General features: G+C 46.4%; 1 protein-coding gene across 1 annotated transcript in view; it reads right to left on the reverse strand.

Moving 5' to 3' along the window:
* Positions 1–22,558, reverse strand: part of Gtf3c1 (general transcription factor IIIC subunit 1) — a 66,605-nt gene that overhangs the window by 23,750 nt on the left and 20,297 nt on the right. The window contains exons 7-19 of the mRNA XM_031388222.1: positions 17,301–17,462; positions 14,936–15,051; positions 13,358–13,670; positions 12,484–12,686; positions 9,627–9,763; positions 8,296–8,449; positions 6,250–6,353; positions 5,313–5,497; positions 4,895–5,164; positions 4,592–4,737; positions 3,761–3,858; positions 3,053–3,149; positions 2,765–2,942 (exon numbers count right to left, since the gene is read on the reverse strand). Coding sequence (XP_031244082.1) covers positions 2,765–2,942; positions 3,053–3,149; positions 3,761–3,858; positions 4,592–4,737; positions 4,895–5,164; positions 5,313–5,497; positions 6,250–6,353; positions 8,296–8,449; positions 9,627–9,763; positions 12,484–12,686; positions 13,358–13,670; positions 14,936–15,051; positions 17,301–17,462 — 2,163 coding nt within the window. The remainder of the gene's footprint in view (positions 1–2,764; positions 2,943–3,052; positions 3,150–3,760; positions 3,859–4,591; positions 4,738–4,894; positions 5,165–5,312; positions 5,498–6,249; positions 6,354–8,295; positions 8,450–9,626; positions 9,764–12,483; positions 12,687–13,357; positions 13,671–14,935; positions 15,052–17,300; positions 17,463–22,558) is intronic.

Below are 22,558 nucleotides of genomic sequence, written 5' to 3' on the forward strand. Positions count from 1 at the left end.
GCTGGAGAGATGGCTCAGCGGTTAAGAGCACACTGACTGCTCTTTTGAAGGTCCCGAGTTCAAATCCCACAACCACATAGTGGCTCACAACCATCCATAATGAGATCTGATGCCCTCTTCTGGGGTGTCTGAAGACAGCTACAGTGTACTTACATATAATAAATAAAATAAATCTTTAAAAAAAGAAAGAAGAATCCCTTCTGGGCTGATAACGCTCCCTCCCAGAGCCATACACCATCTAACAAAAATCCCCACACCAGGCAGGAAAAGCCCTCTTTAGAGTTGTTGGCTGGTGTTGTCCAAGAAATTTCTAAAACATTACAGACTATTGCTGTTGTTCTTAGTTGCCTCTAGGAGGGGAAATTCCTATTGCTTAAGATACCATGCCCTTTGGACACAGGACACTGAGGACCTGAGCTGGATCTGACTTGAAACCTGCCCCGAGGACTGGCTTGCATAGTATCAGGAAGCAGCATACGAGCTTTCAGTTATGATGCCCATGAACCAACCACATCAACAACCAGCATGGTGTGATGCCCCCAAGGCTGCAGGAGTGGCACATACACCTGGGCATTAACCAACAGTGCTCAACAAGGGGGAATCATTCCTGGTCCTGGAAACCAAGGTAACCACCTAGGGCTAGTGAAGTCATGGGTCTGGCAGGAGAAACGACAACTCCTTACTAGACTGGCATAATCCCTAGCTACATTCTAAATCCTTATCCATATATACCCAAACATTAGTGTAGTTCTCATCTCTCATCAAGGACACTTATCTTGGCAACAATCAAGGACCATTATAGGCAAAATACAGCCAACCCCAACTGATACATCTACAACATAACTCCTGTACCCAGGCCCTGGGTCAACATGGAAGAGGGAATGGAAAGATTGTAAGAGTCAGAGGAATAAGAAGTTTGTTGTGAGATGAAGCCTTATCAACATGGCTGCCTAAAGAAGACCTGAACAAGGATGACACCAATACCCATACTAATGTGGAGGGGAGGGAAAGTTTAGGAGGGCTCAACCCTAGACAAAGAGCAGCAACTAAGAAGTGCTGAGAGCAGGAGAAAGCATCTTCCTCAGGGAAGAGCACACCAATTAGTTATCCAATACCGAATGATTAGCCCTGGAAAATATACAAGGGACAGCATATAACAGAGTAGGTTATATTTACACTTAGGGTAAATATATACACTATACACACACACACACACACACACAGACATTAAACAACAATTAAAGAAAAATAATGAATTTGAGAGTGAGCAAGAGGTGGTATATGTTAGGTTGGAGGAAAAAAGGAGGAGAAAAAATTTAATTATAATCTCAAAAAAAAAAGTACACTAAAAAACAATTTAAAAACAGAAACAAAACAAATGCCCTCCCTGAACAGGGCCCAGACCCTTGAAATAGCACTCTACCATGCCATCAAGGTGACTGTGTACACTCTGGCATTTCAGACACCCCTACTTCACAGCATGACTGTATCCTATGTGCAGTGTGCTTCTCCACATTACTTGGGACAGAAACCCCCACAAATGTTTGTTGAAGAAAGGGACAAAAGATGTTTGCTTAATGATTGCAACAAGCCTGTGACAAATCTGCTTATCTAAAAAGGGACAAAAATGCAACTGCCAGGCCTGATTAACTGATGCAAATTACATGCTGGTTCATAAAATTCTATGTAGGTATGAACTACAGATTTCATTCTTTGAAAAACTACAGTGGTAAGAGGTCCCCTCACTGCTAAATACCAAAGCATCATTGAAACATACTCCTTAAAGCTCCTGAGTGCAAGGGCACTAAGTGTGTGCATTCCCTAATCCAGCTGCAGTCCCTTCTCTAAGTGTAAACCCAAGTAGTGTTTCTCAAGTCGACAGAAAACTGACGGTGACTGTGGGGTTTTGTAGCCACCTCCTGCTGAGCCCTGGGCTGGACTTGCCCTTGTATACACACACAGGTGTCCACTCCAGAAAGGCACTTTGCAATACCTTGGGGATGTACTAAAGAGATGCGTGTGAGGAAACAAGATAGGACAAGATGCTGAGTAGGCCTTCTGGGAGATGACAGTTGAACAGCAATGACCAGCATAAAAGATGGGCAGTCAGTCATTTTTTGCATGGCTTGCACGTAAACATTTCACGGCTTCTTATTCTTCAAATAACTGCACTTCCTACAAGGCTCCCAAGTCTGCTTCCAACCCATCTTCCACTCAGCTGCTGTCTTCCCTCCAACATCTAACACTCTTCAAGGCTTTGGCACAAGCTACTTGTACTGCTGAAGGTCTTCTCCAGCCCCAGTGGCCTCAGATTACAGCACTCTGTTCAGCAGTGGTGTCTGTCTCCTTAGGTGATTCTAAGTCCTGTCACAATGTTCCGCAGTGAACAACACCTTGTGTGCCTCAACAGTTCCTATCACACTCAAGGTCTCTCTCTTGAGCTGTGCTTCCTCCTCCCTAGAACACAATCTCCATGCAGGCCAGGAAGTGATGGCCTAAAGCAGATGCTGGATAAATATCAACTTGTGCTTATGAGTGAAGATAAAAACACTTGGATTTGGATGCTGAGTGGGGTTGAGATAGGGCAGGAGCTTCCCATTTTGAGGCCCACCACAGGGCTCTACAAGAAGTTCCAGGGACACCCTGGGCCTAAGGGAGTGGGTCTGAATGTCAATGGCTCTGTGACTTCCAGGCTCTCTTCTGGTTCTGCATCTTTGGGCACAGCAAGGGGAAAAGAAACAGGGGGCACAGCAAGCCAGGATACCTAATGGAGTGTTTAGGCAGATGCACTGCAGGTCAAACCAGTAGCTTTCCACATCCTGCATGGAATCCAGGACGTAGAGACGTCTCTCAAAAGGCCGGCTGCTGTGGGCCAGGTTGTAATGTGGGTCACAGATGGTAGTGTCCACAATGACTGCGTTCTTCTTCAGGAAAACAAAGACCTACAGGAGACACCCACCAGGAGAGGAGGAACATGGGAATCAGTACCAGGGAAGGATGCTTGGAGGTGGGTTGATAATCAGGTCCACCTCACTGGGCTAGGAGGCACTACCTGGTCTTTATCCTGAAACTTCTCCGTGGGTCCAAACTGTAGCAGCCCCATGTAGCACAGCCGCTGCAGGTTCTCCACCACCGAGAAAATATACCGCCTAGAACAAAGAGCAGCTGGTCCCCTTCCACACACCTTACAGAGCCCTGAGCCAGGGTAAGGCGTGAGCTTTTTCTCTTTCCTGCCTTGGATACCTAGTCCCCAGGGTGTCATAATCACTTGGGGTTTGATTTGGAAAGTAAATAAAAGAGAACAATCCAGAGCAGTCCAGTAGCTGCACATCTCCTCCTCCTCCTCCTCCTCCTCCTTCTTTTTAAAATGGATGTATAGATGAGCTCTATTCTTTTTTTTTTTTAAGATTTATTTATTTATTTTATATATGTGAGTACACTGCTGCTGTCTTCAGACACACCAAAAGAAGGCATCAGATCCATTACAGATGGTTGTGAGCCACCATGTGGTTGCTGAGAACTGAATCTCTGGAAGAGCAGTCAGTGCTCTTAACAGCTGAGTCATCTTTCTAGTCGCAGTAAATAAAATTCTTAACAGTAAATTATACTTATTAAAATCAAGTACTAAATGTACTAGCTCATGTATCTGGTGAATGAACTATGGAGACCCTTAAGGCTGCGCAGCAGGTAGGCAATGCCTCTTACTTCTCCCAGGACAGAGTGAGCACCTGGGACCCGACCTTTGGGGACTTATTCTTACCTCTTATACAGCAGCTGTTGCCGGATGTGCCTGGGGAGGAAGCGGATCAGGGTGTGCTTCTTCAGAGGGTCATTCAGAAAATCCTCCAGGTTATCCACCTACAGAGATCAGCTGTAGGTTCAGCTCAGCCACAAGGCTCATGAAAAACTATGACTTAACACTATGACTTCCCCATCTCTGCCTTGGGTCCCTCTATCAACCCCCTAGATCACCCAGCACATGGAGGAGGACAACAATATATTTTGGTCCTATAGGGAGGCACATAGCTACTAAAGCCTTTCCAGGAGGCCAAAGGGGACATCCTCTCAGCAGAGAGAGATGCCTGCTAATTCTCTTCCCCAAATAGAAAAAAACTGCTAAAATGTGTAAGTGGAGAGGACATATGAGTATAATCATAATTCAGTTTTTAAGAACAGGGAGATAACACACACACACACGAAAGACTAGAAGAAAATATGCCAAAAATATGACCAGTGATTACCCTTGAGTGATAAGGTTTTGGGCCATTTCTATTTGCTTCTTTTTGACATTATCAAGCTTCTAAAAGGTATTTTATTGCTGCAACGTATTTATTATCTTTTTACCTAGCCAGCTATCTGAAGTACACATGTCTACCCATCCACCCAGCCAGTTCTTTTATCAATTCTACCCTATGCTATGTGGAATAACAAATATCTGAAATCTTTCCCTTGACTGACCATCTCAGCATCCACTCATCCTTCTACTCATTCACCTCTGGGGCAAACTCCAAGTACTTGCCCTTGATCACAAAGAGCACAGGCTTCTAGCCCCACTACCCATAGATATTTGATGACCCAGAATCACAGGTACCTTGTAGCTGACTTGAACAAGTTGGACAAAGATGGAGAGGGGCAGGCAGAGAAGAATGTCACTGACAAGAGCCCAGCCAAAGCCAAAGTCTCTGTGGATCGGGATGGGAGGGACGTAGCGCATCCATGAGATTTCATCCACATACACTAGGAAGACATCAAGAGTCACTTCTAGTAGTCACTTCATGGTCAGGAGAAAATGGCCTCACCCTGCCAGCTCCTAGTGGCTGTATAGGCCTGTGGCTCTCATTTATCTGTCTGTCCCTACACTCTCCACCCCAACATACAGACCTGTGGCTCTCACCTATCTCTGTGGAGAGTTCCATTTCTGCTTCCCAGGAGCTGCTTTCTGTGCTGTTTTTGGCTTCAGAGGTGTCCCAGTCATCTTCTGAGGAGGGCTGAGCCCCTGGTCTGCTGGACTCCTGCTTGCCTGTTTTCCTCTCACTGTGGAAAGTAGGCTGTTCCCCAGTGTGGCCGGCAGGATGCCCATACACCAGGTACCAAAGAAACAGGTGCATCACCCGAAGGCGGGGCATCTTGGGAAGGAACCCTATGGAGCGCCCGAGCCCAGGAACTGTAGGGAGAAAGGTGTGGGCAGTGCTTGAGCAACTGTGTGTGGTCTAGTTCATCCCACAGCTACCTAGGGTCTGGGTACCAGGGAGGTGATTTATATAGCGCTGTTCAGAACAAAGCAGACAAAGGTGACGGAAGATGCTCCTTACCTATGACAGGTTTATAATTTTTGAGTGGGGTTATGCCCATTTTCTCATCTGTCTTTTTCACCCGTGTGTTTTCTGGTTTTGAGGATGTGTTTGGGTCAGAGTCTGTTGATCTACTTGGGACTTGTGGTTCTTGATTTTCCTCTTCTGCCTCCTCTTGGGGTGCTGGGGCCGGTGGAACTTTAACTCTGCAGCCCAAACATAAGGTTCAGAAATACATTGGAAGCAAAGACAATGACTATCTGCCAGGCCCGGGGTTTAAGACTCAACTAACTGGTAAAGGGACCAAGCAGATGGCACAAATGAATGGCCTCTAAAACACGAAGCGCTCATGAGGGACCTTCAGAGGCTACTAGCCAGCAGGAAGGAAAAGGAGCCCAGTGTATGCTGTCTCCTGATGTTTCACAGATGCCAGTAACCAGCAACAACAACAAAAAAACTAATGGCAAATTGTTCAATTTCTATGATCAACCACAGCAGTTCTACTGCCGTGCCCACCATGAGCCCAATCTCCTAAAAATTGTTCCTCACTGGTGTGTGTTCAGCCACTTAGGGTAAGATGATCAAGACTTCAAGAAAGCAAGTGACTTATGCCACAATGAGACCGAGTTTCCTAAACAGAAGCATTAATGGGGAGTGCTCTGATTGGTTACATTTACCAGATGAATAATCATCAGGGCAGGCAGTATGGCTCAGTGCGAAAGGGTTGGCCTAGTGTATGTAAAGCCCTGGTCCCTTCTCCAGCACCATCAAAAGAAAGTCAAGTCAGAACAAAGAATGCTAGAAGTGCAGAACTGGATCCCCATGTAGTCTAGGTGAGTACGAAGCCACAGCCTCTAGCCAGCAAACCCAGAGTCTCATCAAGTGCTACATATAGCCTTTGGAAGGCTGCTCCAGTGGCTGCAGGCCTGGCAGTTTAACTGTGAGTTCTTCCACTTGCCTGTTTGCTGTGCTTGAGTTGGAGATCCGGAAGCGAACCTGCTCAATAGCACTTCTCACAAGGGGATCATTCTGGTCCATAGATGGGTGCACGACCAGATCTACCTATGGGAAGAGGTTGGAGTGCCCCAGAGGGCAGGGCAGGTTTGACCTGAGGTTCCACAGCAGATATTTCCAATACACCCCCAACTCAGAGCGAAGCAGAATACATGGTAGACAGTTTGCTGTTTCAGCTGCAAGCATCTGAGTTTCTTAGGGACCGTGTCACCATGTCTTGGATTACAACCACTGGCCCTGCAGTGTCCCTGACCAGGCTGCCACAGCTCATTAGCTCTTCTGATAGCCAAGGCAGCTCTCCACACCCACTCCTCTGAGTTTCCTAACTGCACAATAATCTGGAAAGGTGAGTGTGGGTAAGGGGAGTCTCCCTGGGAGGTGCACCTCCTCAGCTGCCAGAGGATACAGGGCTGCCTTGTTGTCAGCTCTCTCTGGGAATTCAGGCAGAATGGTTACAAGTGGCTGCTGTTCCTTGAGTTAGGGGGATAAAATCTGGGAAGTGAGTAGCAGTCAGGACACTAACAGAAGTGGAACAGGTCGGGGAAGCAAGACAGGTCATGAGTGGTGAGACATAATAGACTGGGTGCCGCAGGAGCAGCTTTCTGTGTTGCTGTCACTGCAGTGTGAAGGGCAGCAGCTGTGTGGGCTGGGACGGGAAGCAGCAACCCTGGGCTCTGCTTACCACCGGTAAGAAGGAAAGCCCACGCCCACCTCTGACCTCTGCACTGTATCCACCTGTACTGCTGACTTCTTTGTGAGACCCAAGTAAGATCGATCCAGTTAGGCAACTTCACAGCGAACTGAAAAGTACTTAGAGATGTCAGCCCCTGTTGGCTCCTTGTCCTAGGCCAGCAGTGAATTCCTCAACAGCTAAGGGTTAGGGGGACATATAGGAACATGGGCTTCAGCCAATCACCAACAGCCTGTGCCACGCAAGTCCTATTAGAAAATGAGCCTCAGCAGTGACTATCAAACCCAATTCAGAAGCACACCAGAGTTTTTCCATGTGCTGCTCTGCAGCTGGAGGCTCCACCTCCATACAGTTTCATTTCTGTGATTATGTGACCGTGACCCTAACCATCTACCCGACACCCTCATCCCCTCCCTCCCTCAGGCTTTGATCTTCACTAGCTAGCCTTCTAGAATGGTACCAGATAAGCCAATCCTGAAGCCAGATAGTTTCCCCAGGCCCAAACTAGGAGGGGATTTGTCGCTTGACAGTGACACCAGGGAAAGTCTGACAGAGTAGCTTCTGGAAAACCTGCTGACGTCATAGGAGTCCCTGTTGATGGGGCTTCAGTGAGGAAGGCTGCCATATGATTGACTGCCACTTCTCGAGTGGATTCATGGCAGACAGCTGTGGATGAAGGAGCTAGGTCAAAGAGACTTGATGGCTTTATTTTGAGGTGACTTGCAGCAGATATAAAAGCCTGTGAGTGTTGTGTTACACGCAACAGCTAACTCTATCTCTTAAGTCACTTTTTAGTATTGCCGTGTGTATCTTAAAAAAAAATAAATAAATAGACATTACGGGGCTGTGAAGACAGTCTCACTGCTTTCAGCCTCAATGTCCAGCGCACCATCCCAATTACTGTGACCCTGAAAAATCGATGCTATAAAATGCGTGCAAAGCTGCTGAGCTACAGTTACTATGGAAACAGCTCCCATCACCGTGCAGAAACAGACGTATCCCAGACTGGCCACGGCCCTTTTACATCCTAACACTGTCCTGTGTAACTAACAGGTCTGCTTTCTTCTTGTTCCAGGATAGGCCAACTCACTCCTCTAATGCTCGAGTGGCTGCTCCCAGCTTCCACAGGAAGTCTACCAGTAGGATCCCTACCCTCCACAGTAAGAGGAGCAATTGGATGTCCCAATCACTAACAAGAAAGATCAATCAGGATACCACAATGAAAAGAGACACTAGGCCAGAAAGTTTCCCATAGCATGGAGCTAGCTCTGTGGGCTAAGGGGAACCCCAAGAGATTACCTTCTTCTTGATGCCATCCTGAATGACTGTAGTCCGATACAATCGCAAGAGACCCTCCTCAGACAGGTTCCGCACCAAGCGGATAATGGACTTCTTACAGCATTTGGTGGAGACACCCTCTTGCTTCTCCTGGTCCATGATCATCTTCTGAATCCTGGATGGCAGAGGAGGAGGTTACTCTCTCACATGTAGGGCACAGAGGTCTGTCAGGAACCAGGGAAACACTGCAGGAGTTTTTCACACCCTATAAAGGTAGCCTTCTTGGAACATGAAATACCATCTTTCTAGAGTAAACAAAATAGCTAGAGGCCACTAGCCAGAGCAGCTCCACAGCACCAGAGATCACATGACTTTACAATGAAATGGAATGGGGGAGGGGCTCAGAGGGCAAGGATGGAAACCTGTCTTCTGCAAGTCTGCATACTTCTTAAACATTCAGGTAGAAAAAACTCTAAATTTACTACTTGCTCCTTGGTCAGAAGCTCTTACCATCCTACTGATCTCTCTCAATCTTTATGATTCTTGTGACATTTCTAGATTACTTATCACAGAAGAACAGTGCCAAGATGGACACTAGGACACCCTGACAAACTCTTCTCAGCACAGAAGGCACCAGGGTGATGATGTATCTGAGGTGGTCCTTGCACCTCAGCTAGCCAGGGACAGAGCAAAGACTCCGTGTTTGTGACTGCAGGGTAAGGCCCCTTCGGCCAATGGTTCTTACTCTGGTCTCAGAGCTCTGGAGGTGCTGCCCCACCACAGAGTGGTGCTTTCAAGAGCTACAAGGCCAGACCTTAAACTTAGCTTCTCTGTCTTTAACAGTCCTGTCTGTGCCTCTTGCAATGTGACTGCACGCAGGTTTCTCGGTCCCCCTTCTCTTGTAACAACTCCCCAGTGCTATGGTTTAAATGTGGTATGTCCCCTACAACTCATGGGCTTAAGACTTGGACCCAGAAGATGGCCATGCTGTAGACTTCGTAAGGTGGGGCCTGCAGGAGGAAGGAGACTGCTGGAGACAGACCTTGCCCTCTCTCTGCTTCTTGGCTGCCATAAAGTGAAGCAGCAGTTTGGCTACATATTCCTGCCACTATGTACACAGAGCCAAGAGACCACACAGAGAACCCAAGAAACCATGAGCCAAATAGATCCTCCTTCAGGTTGCCACAGCATTTTAATTTTCTAGGTCTACCCTTGCTAATGACAGGACCCAAAATCTACATCCTATTGACCACAATGAGACACCGTAAAATGCACACAGCAAGGCAGCAGCTCAAGGCCTCCCAGTCCCTTGCTAGAGAGAAGGGCAGTCACAGAGACACCAGCACACTTACGTGAACAGGCTCTCAATCAGGCGGAGGTTGGTGACAGCTTCTATGATCAGATTTCTGCGCTTTAGCAGTCGGTATGTTTTGTGAGGCTTGTCCTGGCTTGAGCCATGCCGTCCACCTTTCTGGGAGCCACCGCCCTCCTACATAATAGAAACACAAGGCCAGCAGTCAGAAAGGATAGGACCAGACAGACACTATACCTGAGGTGCACACTCCTTTTTCAAGGAAGTTAGGTCCTATTATTCAAGGGGAATCCCCCAGGCCAGCTCCCTACATAAGACCCCACTATCCTCTCATATCAGGGTTCACAAACATCAGAGGTACCTGTCAGCTGATGATCATGGGTGACTTTAGGATCAGCTGGTTTCAGAGCGGGACTTGGAGCATCACCTACTAAAATACTTCCAAAGCAAAGAGTAGCTCCATGTCCACCTGGCTTTTCCCCAGTGGGAGGGGAGAGCCCAGTACCCCTGGCTAAGGCTGTTGTCAGGCCATGGAGAGCTCAGTAGCACCCTCATTACTACTCTCAGGCCCCGAGAGGAAAATAGGGATCAGGGAGGTAAAAAGCTGTATGGGATCATATCACACGCATGTGCACTAGGACAAGGCTTCTGACTCTAAAACTAGGAACCATCTGGAGGTCAAGGCAGAACAGGCTGGGAATTCAATCTAGGTTTCCTGGGGTAAACCAGGATGGAAAGTGAAAGATGGAGGTGAGGGGGTTCTTCCCTTATTATTTATGTGTATGTGTCTATCTGTCATATGTGAACAGATGCCCATGGAGGCCAGACATGGGTAGAATTCCTTGGAGATAGAGTTACAGGTGGTTGTGATCTGCCTAGTGTTGATGCTGTTGTTATTATCTGGACTCCACCCCGACAGTTACCTGGCAATAGCCAGGTATGCTCCTCTCCACGGTTACCTGGCAACGGCCAGGTAGGCCTGGCCCTATAAAAGGGGCTGCCTATCCCCTCCTCTCTCTCTTACTCCTGCTTCTCTCCCTTGCCTCTTACCCCTTTGCTCCCCCTCTCTCCTCATTCTCTTCCCCCCTCTCCCCATGGTCATGGTCAGCCACTATTTCTATACTCTCTCCTTCTCTCTGCCTCTGCTACCCTCTTAACTCCCCTCCCCATGCCCTGAATAAACTCTATTCTATACTATACCTGTGTGTGTCTGGTCCCTCAGGGGGAAGGAATGCCTTGGCATGGACCCGCTGAGGCACCCCCTTCCCCACACCCCGCCAGAACATAATCTTATAGCTCTTTCTCTTTTTATGATCACAACAGGTGCTGTAACCTGAACCCAGGACTTCTGGAAGAGACTTTAAGCTGCTGAGCCATCTTTTCATCTACAACTTTAATTTTTAAAAAATATTTTGTTTATTTTTATTTTACATGTGTATGTTCCTGCATTCCTGTATATCTATGCACTACCAAAGGTGGTCAGAAGAGGGCATCAGATGCCCTGGGAGCCACAGACAGTCCATAGACGGTTGTGAACTGGCATCTGGGTACTAGGATTTGAATTTAAGCCAAGAGCAAGCAATACTCTTAACCACTGATTAATTTCTCCAACCCCCCACTCCCACTATACTTTCATTCTTAAGGTCTTTCTGTCTTCTAGGAACTTACCGCAAACCTGTGCCTTTATCACATCAAAATGTGGTAAAGTCTGAACATGAACCCTGAATGAAAAAGAATACCCATTGACATCATGTGGCAGCCACAAGGCATGTTTAGACAAGTGGCTGTGGCTTAGATTAGTACTTTTAGGAAGTGGAAATGCATCTCAGGTGCTGGGGTGACACTGTGGGGTCAGCTGGGCCTAGCTTGTTCTCTGCCTACCACAGGTGCTCCAAGTCAGGCAGGGGTCTCTCTTAGTAGGAAATGAAATCTAGAGAATTTCAGAAAGGTCCTCAAAGTGGCAGCCTCTTGTCCCTCATGTCTCAGAGCAACATTCTGGAGGAAACTACCCCAAGTAACCAGAAGCTGCAGAAGCAGAACTGTGCTCTGTCAAAAACCTTCAGGGAGCCATGGACATAAAATGGAGTGTTTTTTTATCAGACAGCACAGGAACTCTGGCCTAGGAGGAAGGCCTGTTGTATCAGGATTAGGAGGACCAAAAAAGAAGGTACTGGGTAGCATCTAGCAAGCACTAAAGGGTGGAAAGAGTCTAGATCAAATCACCCAGAACCTAGCAATTCTGCAGTAGGGTCATGGCCAAAGTGTAGGCTGCTATTCCAGTGCAGGACGGAGAATGGAAGCTGGTAAGGTCCCCATGCTGACATCTCTTAGCAGGTCAGTTTCCCACCCCATGGCATCATCTTCACAGACCAGACTCCTTTTTTCTCCTCGGGCTGTGAAGCCTGAACAAAACAGTAGCAGCCGGAGTCACCTGGTTGCTGGTCCACAACAGCTGCTTAAGCTTAGGAGTTGGGGGACAGCTGAGCAACAGTTGAGATTCTGCCTCAAATTAATAGCAGCAGCAACAAAGCCTTCTGCCCTCCACCTGCTGTGGCCATCAATCTATCTCTTCCTCAGTGTGATAATCAAAAAGGTCCAAGCACTGTCAACTGCCTTCAAAGCAATACTGGCTATGTAAATTAACCACACAAACTTTCCCTCTGAATTTAAGTGAAAAAAAAAAACTACCTTGTCAGAGGTCACTGGAGACTTGGGACTAGGCCTAGCATGGGGCAGAGGCAGCAAATGGTTCTGTGTCACTCTGTGGAACCGCAGTCATCACTTGGCTCACAGCCTGTGTTTGGCAGGTGACATTCTTATTACTATTGCCTGTTCCTGTCCCTGGATTCAAGAAGACTGGAGTCTTCGCATCACAAGCCTCTAGGGTCATTACTAACCTTGGGGTTATCGAGCCGGACCTCCTCAATCACAGCAATGTCACCACTGTGACTGTCCATGCTGTGAGGGTCGAAGGGTGCATTGAGTTCAGACGAGCTGCTGGTGTCCAGGCCATCCCTACAAGCAGAGCTCCTACGAGATCTTTCCTCAGCAGCAGCTTTCGGCCTCTTCAATGGGTGCAGGTTTAGGACTTTCCACCCACCTGCAATGAGAGCAGGCACAGCTGGTCAGAGGAAAACAAGGTGGGCTTCTCTGCTTGGCAGCAGCCAGGGCAGGTTAGCCTAGAGACCTTCTTAGGCTCACTTTACAGTCTTGGAGTACAAAGCTGAACATGAGATCCACAAGTCTATCAACTACCTACTTTCTACACACCTTATAAAGCAAGAGTTGAAGCCATCCAGGGTTTAATACACACCCAAAATTTCAGCACTCAGGAAGCTGAAGTAGGAAGAATGAGTGAGCTCAAGTTGGGTTACATAGTAAAATCCAGTCTCAAACAAACGAAATTTACTAGGTTGTAATAGCTCACTTGGGAGAACATTAGACTGAACACCCCTGCCTCCACAGTAGTGTTCTGTAAACTAAGCTCTGGTTCTTGACTGGACAGAGGGAAGGAATTAAGCTAATAGAACTCTTTCTTTTTAATAGTAAAAACATGTAAAAAAAAATGTTATTCAAGGAGACTGACTACTACTGGCAAGTAGCCAGGGCATATCATATGACCGTCTCTTCCACATCTATAATGGTGTGATGATCCATCTAGGAGATCTCCAGTTGTTTGCTGAGCTGAGCTGAACAACCGCTCCTTGATTACGGCCAGCTGTGCCAGGGTGTATGGCCCTGATGCCCCCATATGCTTCAAGCAGCCCTTACCCTTAGCTGGAGTGGAGTGATGAGGCCGAGAACCAGGCCCAGCATCCCCGGAGGCTCTTGAATGCCCCCGGGACCCTCGGCCCCTACGCTTGCCACCACAGCTGCTCTCTTCCTCACTTTCTGAGTCAGAGAGGAAGGCCTCTTCACCCTCAGGCATGAGGGACTCATCTTGCACTGAGGCAAGGCTCACAGTGGTTAGTAGCTCTCCTCGGGCCTTTTCACGAGCATATTGTCGGCTCAAGTCACTCTCTTCCGCAAACACACAGGAAATGTACTTGGTGGTCCGCTGCCGGCCTTCATCTTCCATGAATCCCTAGGGCAATCACACGTGTTAGCACACTCCAGAGGGTGTTAGCACCTACAGGTGTAAAGGTGGTCCAAGTGGTCTCTCCCTGTCTCACAGCACCTTCCTGGCAGGGCCTGCCATGACAGGACTACATATGATCTGGACTGTATCTGCTCTCTGAAGCTAGGAGTCCTTTGTGGGGGGATGGGAGGCTTAACTTGATCTTCCGTGCACCCTCTGTGCATGACTTTGGACCTGGCTCACATAGGTCTTCTGCTGGTTATATAGAGCTCAGAGTTCCACACACTGCAGACACCAGTTCCACACAGCCACACCTGTGGACACCTGTGATTTGGTTCATTATCAATCCATGATCATCATCTTGCCTTCTAAAATGGGAAAGAGACTCATCCCACAGCATATAGTGGGAGAAAGTGAAAATATTCTATGAACTCACTACATGCCAGGGATGGCACAAAGAGCCCTGGTATACATAGATCAACTAATAAATCCCTGCCTTGTGGTAAAATGCCCACAGTGGCCCACCAGAGGGTATGAGTGAGTGAAAGTTTAGTTCCAAGAGTGGTACTATTGGGAAGGGCAGAAGCTGTAGGAGGTGGGAGTCTAATAGGAGGTTCTGGTCACTGAGGAGTGCTCCCAAAGGGGTGTGTACAAGTGAGTGCATGTGCATCTATGTGCACATGTCTATGTCCCTGGACCATTTTCTGGCTCAGGATGTGAGTTTATTCTACCACAGTGCTCCTGTCATGTGTTGTTTGCTGTCTCATTAGAGGTCCAAAGTAGTGAGAAGCACTTGATTTTGGACTAGAGTCTTCAGAACATGACAAAGCACCCTTCCTCTTTATAATTAACTGCTGTAGTTACTTCATTATAGCTACAGAAAGCTGACTAATATCAGCCTCAGGAGCTGAGGTACAGCTTTGAATCACAAAAGGGGACACTAGGCTTCAGAGGTTAGTGGCTTTGATACTTCCAGGTGCCAGGCAAATCTCACTAATGAGAGGATAGGCAGCTTATCAGACACCAGCCAGCTCCAGCTGACTGCCCTCACTCTGCAGTGAGCTGCAAGGCCAGCTGCTGCCCTGTCATTCTCTCCAGCGCTTCAGTTTTTAAGAAGCAGAACCAAAGAAGCCCTCAGTGAAGGGAGGCCTAGCATGCTAGTAGCCTCACACAGCTACGGCCTCATGGACAGACAGTACAGCACCTGCTTCTCCAATGTATAATCCCATGGGTGCATCAGATGAGGTATTGAAGGGATGACAGGATGTTACCTTGACAACCTTGAACCTCTGAAGGAGCCGACACAACATTCTTGCTTCCAGCTTTCCCACGTTCATAGCAACTCGGATCTCAGCTTGGGAAATTCCTTTCGTTCCTCTGCGCTCAACTGTGAACAATACCACACTTGAACCCCACCACTGCACAGGGGTGCTCACAGCTACTTCCCCACTCCCTTGCTAGGCTCAAAAGTGGAACCACCAGATAGAGAAAGCACTTCCCCCTCTTCCCCAAGGAGCACTCCACTGCCAGACTGAAGAGCTACCTGACCCGGAGAACACAAGCGGCTCACTTTGTGTGTTAGCTCCCTGGTTCTCCATGCTAAAACATGAACGGGAAAGCAAATTGTGGCTATATTCCAAGAGAAGTTGACCTATTAAAAGTCTCTAACTTGCTTTTAAGCAGCAGCAGCAGCAGCAGCAGCAGCAAGTTAGCCTTTTCTCACAAATGAACTTACTCAGATTAATAAAACTGATCCTTTCAAAAAGCATCAAAATGATTTTTAAGACAATATTTGGGGGTGGCCGGGAGGGTTGTCCTTGAACATGTGATCATCCGGCCTCAGCTCCCAGGTACATGTGCCCCCATGTCCCTCTCCTGAAAATTTCTCTGAATGTACATTTTCATGTTCCTGTGGAGACCAACAATTGCCCCTTTTCTCACAGCCTGACCAGCAAGAAGTACAGAGGAAATGATGGCAGCAGCCCCAGAGCAGAGGACAGGGCTTGTTGCCTGTTTTTGGTACCGTGTATATAGTCTGCAGTTCCTGCCCTTGAGTCCGTGCCTGTCACTCAGTATCAGTACAGTACCTGCCTTTCACAGCCCTTCTGAAATACTCTGGGATCAAATATTCCAGAGAGGAACCCGGTTGGAGGCTGCTACATGAGCTTTAGACAGATGATGGCAAAGCTCTTTGTACAGAAAACACTGCTTTTTTTTTAATGCATTCACACATTTGAGGGTGCCAGGCAAAAAAAATCAGTCAGGATGCAAGAGGCTTTCTTCATCAGACACACATAAAATGGCCATCAGAATGAGAGGAGATGGCTCACAGACCGTAAGGGGGACAAGAGGGCTACAGGCAGTTGTTTCTAAACTGTGTTCTGAGGAATCTGAGCCACCATGAGAACTTTCAATCTCCCAACCTTCATAAGGCTGAGTGAGCAATTAGCCAGCATGGCCTGCGGTGGAGTCTGAGATGGAACAGTTCAGAAGGCAACGGAGGTGGCAGAACCTGCACGGCAGAACAGCACAGAGGCTGAGTTCCGTTGTCTTCAGTAGAATGGCTATGCTCACTTCCTCTGTGCAGCAGACTTCGAGATGCTTGCAACCTGGGGAAGAGCCCTCCTCCGCCTTGCAGTGAGCTCTGGTTCTCTAGTGAGCTGTTCCAAGGAGCAGTATGTGGTACTCTGTCCACGTGGCTGCTTATCCTCTGTTTTTCTTCCTTTACGCAGCAGCACAGGCCCCCATCAGAAGCAGAACAGATACCAGCACCTAATCCAAACTCACCAGCCCCTAGAACTTAGTCAAAAGTGACTCTTTTCTTTAAATCTCGTCTGCTCTTGGATGCTTTGTTATAGCATCAGAAAACAGATTAAGACAAACAGCTAGCTAAGCTTCTTGAGTGTTTCTGTGGGGACGCTGTTGGAGCTAATTTACTCCTGTGCCTTTCATCCTGAGAATGTGCTCATGTGGGTTTCATCCAATGTGATGGTTAACTTTAGGTGGATTAAGGGATTCAGGTGGTCAAGCATTATTCTTAAGTGTGTCTATGAAGGTGTTCACTTCTGATGGAACCTGGCCTATGAGTCAAAGGGTAACAAGGGGAGGGTATGCCTAGATAGGTGGCACCATATCAATCAACCAGGAGCCAGTGAGAACAAAAGAACAAACAGGCAGAAAGACAACTCACACTCTCTCCACTTCCCTCCTACCTGGGTCAGGAGTACCTTCTTCCCTTGCTCTGGATCATGAAAACCCTGGGTCTTCCACTTGTGGCAGCTATGGTAGGTAGCTACCATGGTATGGTAGGCCTCAACATCCACGTCACATGAAACAATCTCCCTAATAAATGCCCTCATAGATACTGATACCCTCAGTCTACTGGTGCATCTCTAGAGAATTCTGTTATAACATACCACATTTTCCCAGACAGGGAAGCAAGGCTCAAGGATCTTGTTAAAGCCGCATATCTAGGAAGCAGCAAGGCTCCACCCTGAACTTGATTCAAAGCCAAAGCGTGGGGAGAAGCCTGCAACCTCCTAGGCTTTATGTGCTGGAGCCCCATTTCCCTCATGGGGAACACCTTTCCCACTCTAGGGCTCATGACCTCAAGCAAGGGCTGTGAGCAGGACTCACTGAGCTCGTAGGTCTGTGTGAGCATGTCCCGCTCAAACACAATGTCCACAGGAGGTACTCCCTTGGAGATGACCTCCTCATCGTCATCATCATCATGGTCGTCTTCCATCTTTCGCTTGAATTCCTTTAGGAGCTTAAGGCACCGCACCATGACATCAGTCCCTAGGAACAAGACATACATCAGCAGACAGCAGATACAGCACCTCATGGGAGAGCAGTTGATAACATCCTGAAAGGCCATTGCTGACCTGTGATCACAGCAAGTTCATCCCCTGTGAGGTGTGTTTGCAAAGTTTAAAACTGCTAATCTGAGAGACAGATGGCTTAGTGGTTAAGAACACTTGCTGCACTTAAGAGGACCCAGGTCCAGTTTCCAGCATTCACAGGTCTGCTTCTTAGCAACTGACATTAGAGACTTCTTGTATCTAACTCTAAATGGAGAGGATAAAATAATCCTGTCTAGCCTCCAGGGCATCCCCTCACATGTGACACATACTAGCAGACAGATACACATAAATAAAATGAAAATTAATATAATATAAATTTAGAAAAAAAAAACCTAAAATACCCACTACTCTTAGGGGCAAGATTATAGTGCCTTGTTACAAATTTAGAGCAGGAAGAAATACCCGCAAAAGGCTTAGGGAAGCACCCTGCTAACTTGCCAGTATAGCTGGAGGATATGGCCTATTCCTTTGAACATTCTTCCAGGTAGGGCCCACATATGGGGTTTGCTCAAGAAATAAAGAACAACTTTTCCTTTAAAACCAATAAAAGCCCTTCTGGTGACTGAGGGTGGGAACTTAGTTTACAAATAACTCAAAAAGAGGCCATGGCAGACAAGACTAACAGGTCTGAGCTAGCATGTTTATGACATTAGTGCCAGTGACAAATACAGACAAGGTGGGGCCTTGCTGCAGTACAAGCCACGCTCTGGGCTGCTCTGAGCTCTGAAGGAAATTTGCATCTACCTTCAGATAGCCTACAGCAACCTACCACATCAGGGGAAACCCCACACTTATGACCAAGGAAAAGGACAGAAATAAGCTGGGAAACAATGTATATGCCTGGCACTGACGTATGCCAGCTTACTGGTCCTGAGGACTCCAGGAGTCATTTTATATACAAGGGAACTGAAGCATGGAAGGGTTAGATCACCTGTTCAAGCTCCCCACAGCTTGTCAGAGGCAAACAAACTACTATCAGGTTTCCTTAAATAAAAGGAGAAAGCTAAGGGTGAGTGGGACAAATGGCATGCAAATTCAGTGACACCCACCCCAGTAAGCAAACTCTGGGACATTTATCAAGAAGCCCTAGGACAATTGGAGGAGGTATCAGTCTTAGGTGACTGCAAAGGGGCCTGCTCAGAGTCCCAAAGTCATATGGAAGCCAGTGGTTAAGTGATGACAACCAGATAGGTAGGAAGCTGCCTTTGCCAGTTCTACCTGTTTGGCTAAATGATATGTTCTTTCTGTGTTGTTGCAGGATATTTATCACACAGTTATTTACTATTACATCTGTCACTCAGTGTGGTTGGAAGAAAAACCCAACGTGATTGGAGAAGAAAGCTCACCAACATTACAGAGAGCAGAGGAAAGCTGACAGACATACAGAGGACAGGAGACATCTGACAGAAAGCAGAGGACAGCTGACAAAGGTAGAGGACAGGAGACATCTGACAGAAAGCAGAGGACAGCTGACAGACATACAGAGGACAGGAGACATCTGACAGAAAGCAGAGGACAGCTGACAAAGGTACAGAGGACAGGAGACATCTGACAGAAAGGCGCAGAGGGAAATTCACCTGGGATCAGCTCCAGAGGAAACATCAGCTTTGATTTCAGCTGGATGCTCAGAGAGACTCGGGAGACCCCAGAGCAATGGTAGCCTTGAGCCCTGAGCAAAGGGTGATGTAGGAGCCTCTAGGACAGTGAAATTATTATTGAATCACAGTAAGCTACCCCAAAAGATAATTTCACTGATATATGTAGACTATTCCTGCACTAAAAAATGGGAAACTTCATATATATCCAGAAAATCATCAATACTTTGAAAGAATATTCTAGTTTGGAGGAATGTAAATTTTAAAAAGGCTTGTGTTCTCTCTGTCTCCTTTCTTCTCTTTAATTTTATGAATTCCACCATTTCTTTCTTTTGCTTATCTAGTCCAGAAGGTGTGACAATCTTGTTAACATTTTCAAAGTCCAACTCTTTGTTTCATTGATTCTTTATATTTTTGTTCTTGTTTAACTGATTTCAGCCACGATTAATGGGATATCTATATCATACCCCTTCCACAAGCCTCAAAGACCACCATGAAAGATGGAGCAGAAAGACTGTAGGAGCCTGAAGTCAGGGAGGTCAGGGGAAACAGTGTCTTCTCAATACAACAGGAATGCTGCCCTCATGACACATAGCAGTTGTAGTCACCTGCACAGCATCAAGCCAGTCAACAGTCAAGCATGGAGCGTGAAGGCTCCACGAGCCCCTACTCCTAACTGACATACTATGGACAGTTAATGTCTTCTGGTGGAAGGATGAACAATTTTCTGTAAGAGTTTATCAGGGGTTATTAAATAGTAATTTAATGTAGAAGAGATACAAACGTGGAATTCAAAGAAACAGAGAATAATATGGGTGGATTAAATGGGAGGAACATCATCAAAATACATTGTTTGAAATTCTCAAACAATAAAATTTTAAAGTATATCCAAAAAATTGGGAAACTTCATTTCAGATCCCTTATGAGCAAGGGTAGGAGTTGAGGACATAGAAATGTTGCTTGAAGAAGCCACTGCTGTACTCACTGCAATTATGACCACTGGAGTAACCCTCTCTACTTTCAATTAAAAAATTTTATTTTTCCTCTTAAAAAGGTTGAAAAAATAGTCGTACAAGAAAAATTAGCTATAATAATACAAAGGCATGAGAGACAAGAGACAGAAGAAGGAAGAGAACAGGAAAGCATTAATTGTGAACCTATGGTGCCTAATGAAATTGAGGATCAAGACAGATAGACATTGACAATGGGTAAGAAGCCCAGCTTGCTGGCTTGGAGCTAGGCAGAATTCAAATGCTTAAATGTCTAGTTTATGTATAGATTCATAAAGATCTAATTGTACCTGGATAAAGAGAAAGGGCGAATAAGAATACCTGAAAGATACTAGACTGTAGAAAACATTGTTGAATTACATCAACCTGTATACTTTAAAGATATTTTAACATAAGAATGGAACTTAGGGAATGTGTTACATTGGGGAAGAGGTTTTGCCCATGAAAGACTATGGGTTCCACCAAAATTCATCAGAATCAACCTGAGTAAGAAGTTTCCACATGAAAAGCATGAAGAGACACAGAAAGACAACAATGCAGATGATACAGAAAGCAGATACCCCCTGCAAGGAGACAGCTCAATAAACCAGCTGAAAAAGGACAGATTGGAAATGGATTTGATGCTGAAATGGACTGTTGGTGAAGGACAGACAACCAGGACTATAGTTATGAAGGATCCTTCCACCAAGGGATCTTCATAAGGACATTTTAAATTTATGGGATTGATAATTGTTTCTGTTGAAATAGTTAACCTATATTCAATTTTTAGCTTAGATAAAAAAGAGGGAAACGTTGCAGGATATTTGATCACACTGTAAACCCCAAGATTGTGTTATTTACTGAAAAAAGTTTCTAGTTGTGGTATGGCTCAGCCCTTGGCACACACCTTTAGTTCCTCTGGCTGGAATACAGACATGTCCTTAGTACAATACCTTTAATCTCAAACAATGAAGGTAAAGTTAGTTTGTTGAAGGAAGCAGCCATGTTTGAATGTGATGTCTAACTGAGTGGCAGACAAAGTGACAAATCAGAGAAAGAGTATGCCCAATTCTCATGAGTAGAGAGGAAAGGGAAACTACTTAAGAGGGCAGTGTAGAGAGAGGGAGAAAGGAGAAGAGGCAGCTTTACTGAGACAGTGGTACAGAGACATGCTGCAGAGAAAGAACAAGCCAGATACAAGTGAAGACAGAACAAGCCAGCGGATGAGAAGGAGCCAGAAGACTAGTATGTATTAGTATAAGGTCAAGAGGAGCAATTCAGGAGAGGTCAAGTGAGAGAAGTCAGACTGAATCAGAGTTTTGAGCAATATCAGCTGAGTTGACCAGGCAGCCAGAGCTCAGAAAGAATTAGGAAGGGGTAAGCCTATTCAACAGCAGGTCTCAGAGGCTGAAAACATTCTAGGCCTAGATTAGATTGTATGGGGGCTAGCAGCTTCCAGGACTAGGTCTAGGATAGCAGACAAGGGCAGTAAGCCTCCAAGAAAATAAATATATCAGGAGAATAAAGTAATACTTTTACACTGTGCCTCAGTTTCCCCAGCCATAACAATGAAGACAAGAACAGCAACAGGTCAAGCCAAATGGCTCGGTAGACAGAGGTTCTTATATGCAGGCCTGATATTGAAGCTCAATCCTCAGATTTTCTGTTCCAAGGAGTAGACAAACTCAAGCCCAGGGACATTCTGGGCTTCAGTAGCAAGGCTTTTTCTCAAAGGAAAAAAAAAGTTTTTCTAATAGATCCCAGAGATGGTACCTTCTTTCCTTCCTATTTCCCTTGCTGCAGCCTTCAAACACAGCTGCTGAGGGACAAACAGCACACCCAGCGGCTGGATTGTTGAGATCTTTATTTCAATCAGATTCCACAAACATTTATTCTGTACTATGTCCAGAACAGACACAAACCAGACAGGTTTCCTCTGATGTAAAAAGAGACAAAGTTGAGGCTTGGCAAGGCAACCAGAGGACACTGAGCTTGCTGTGACCAGCCCAGTCTGGTTCTGCCTACCACAGGAAAGCTCCTTTCCTCTCTGAACCTCAAGTTTCTCATCCACCAAACAGAGCTAATTCTAAATGCATCTTGAGTAAACTGAGCAAGGACAGGCACAGTGGTTCACCCATACTTGACACACTAAGTGCTTCATACATGTTCTCTGGCTGGAGGACTGAGGGACTCTGCTCTGCAGGACATGCCACAGTGCCCCCAGGGCTCTATCTCCAGCACATTTGGAAATGGGCTTGGAAATGAGCTATTCGGTAGGGTGGAACAGATGTCTATTTAGTGTAAGGGACAATGAAGGATGAATGGTACCCCACTGACACAGAGGACAGCCTTGACACAGAGGACAGCCATTCTAGGCAGAAGAAAAAGTCAAAGAAAGAGAAAGAATAAAAATGGGGTTGAACAGCAAGACAGACTGTGGAAGAATG

Source organism: Mastomys coucha, unplaced genomic scaffold, assembly GCF_008632895.1.
Source record: "Mastomys coucha isolate ucsf_1 unplaced genomic scaffold, UCSF_Mcou_1 pScaffold21, whole genome shotgun sequence".
In the NCBI taxonomy this organism is placed as follows: Eukaryota; Metazoa; Chordata; class Mammalia; order Rodentia; family Muridae; genus Mastomys; species Mastomys coucha.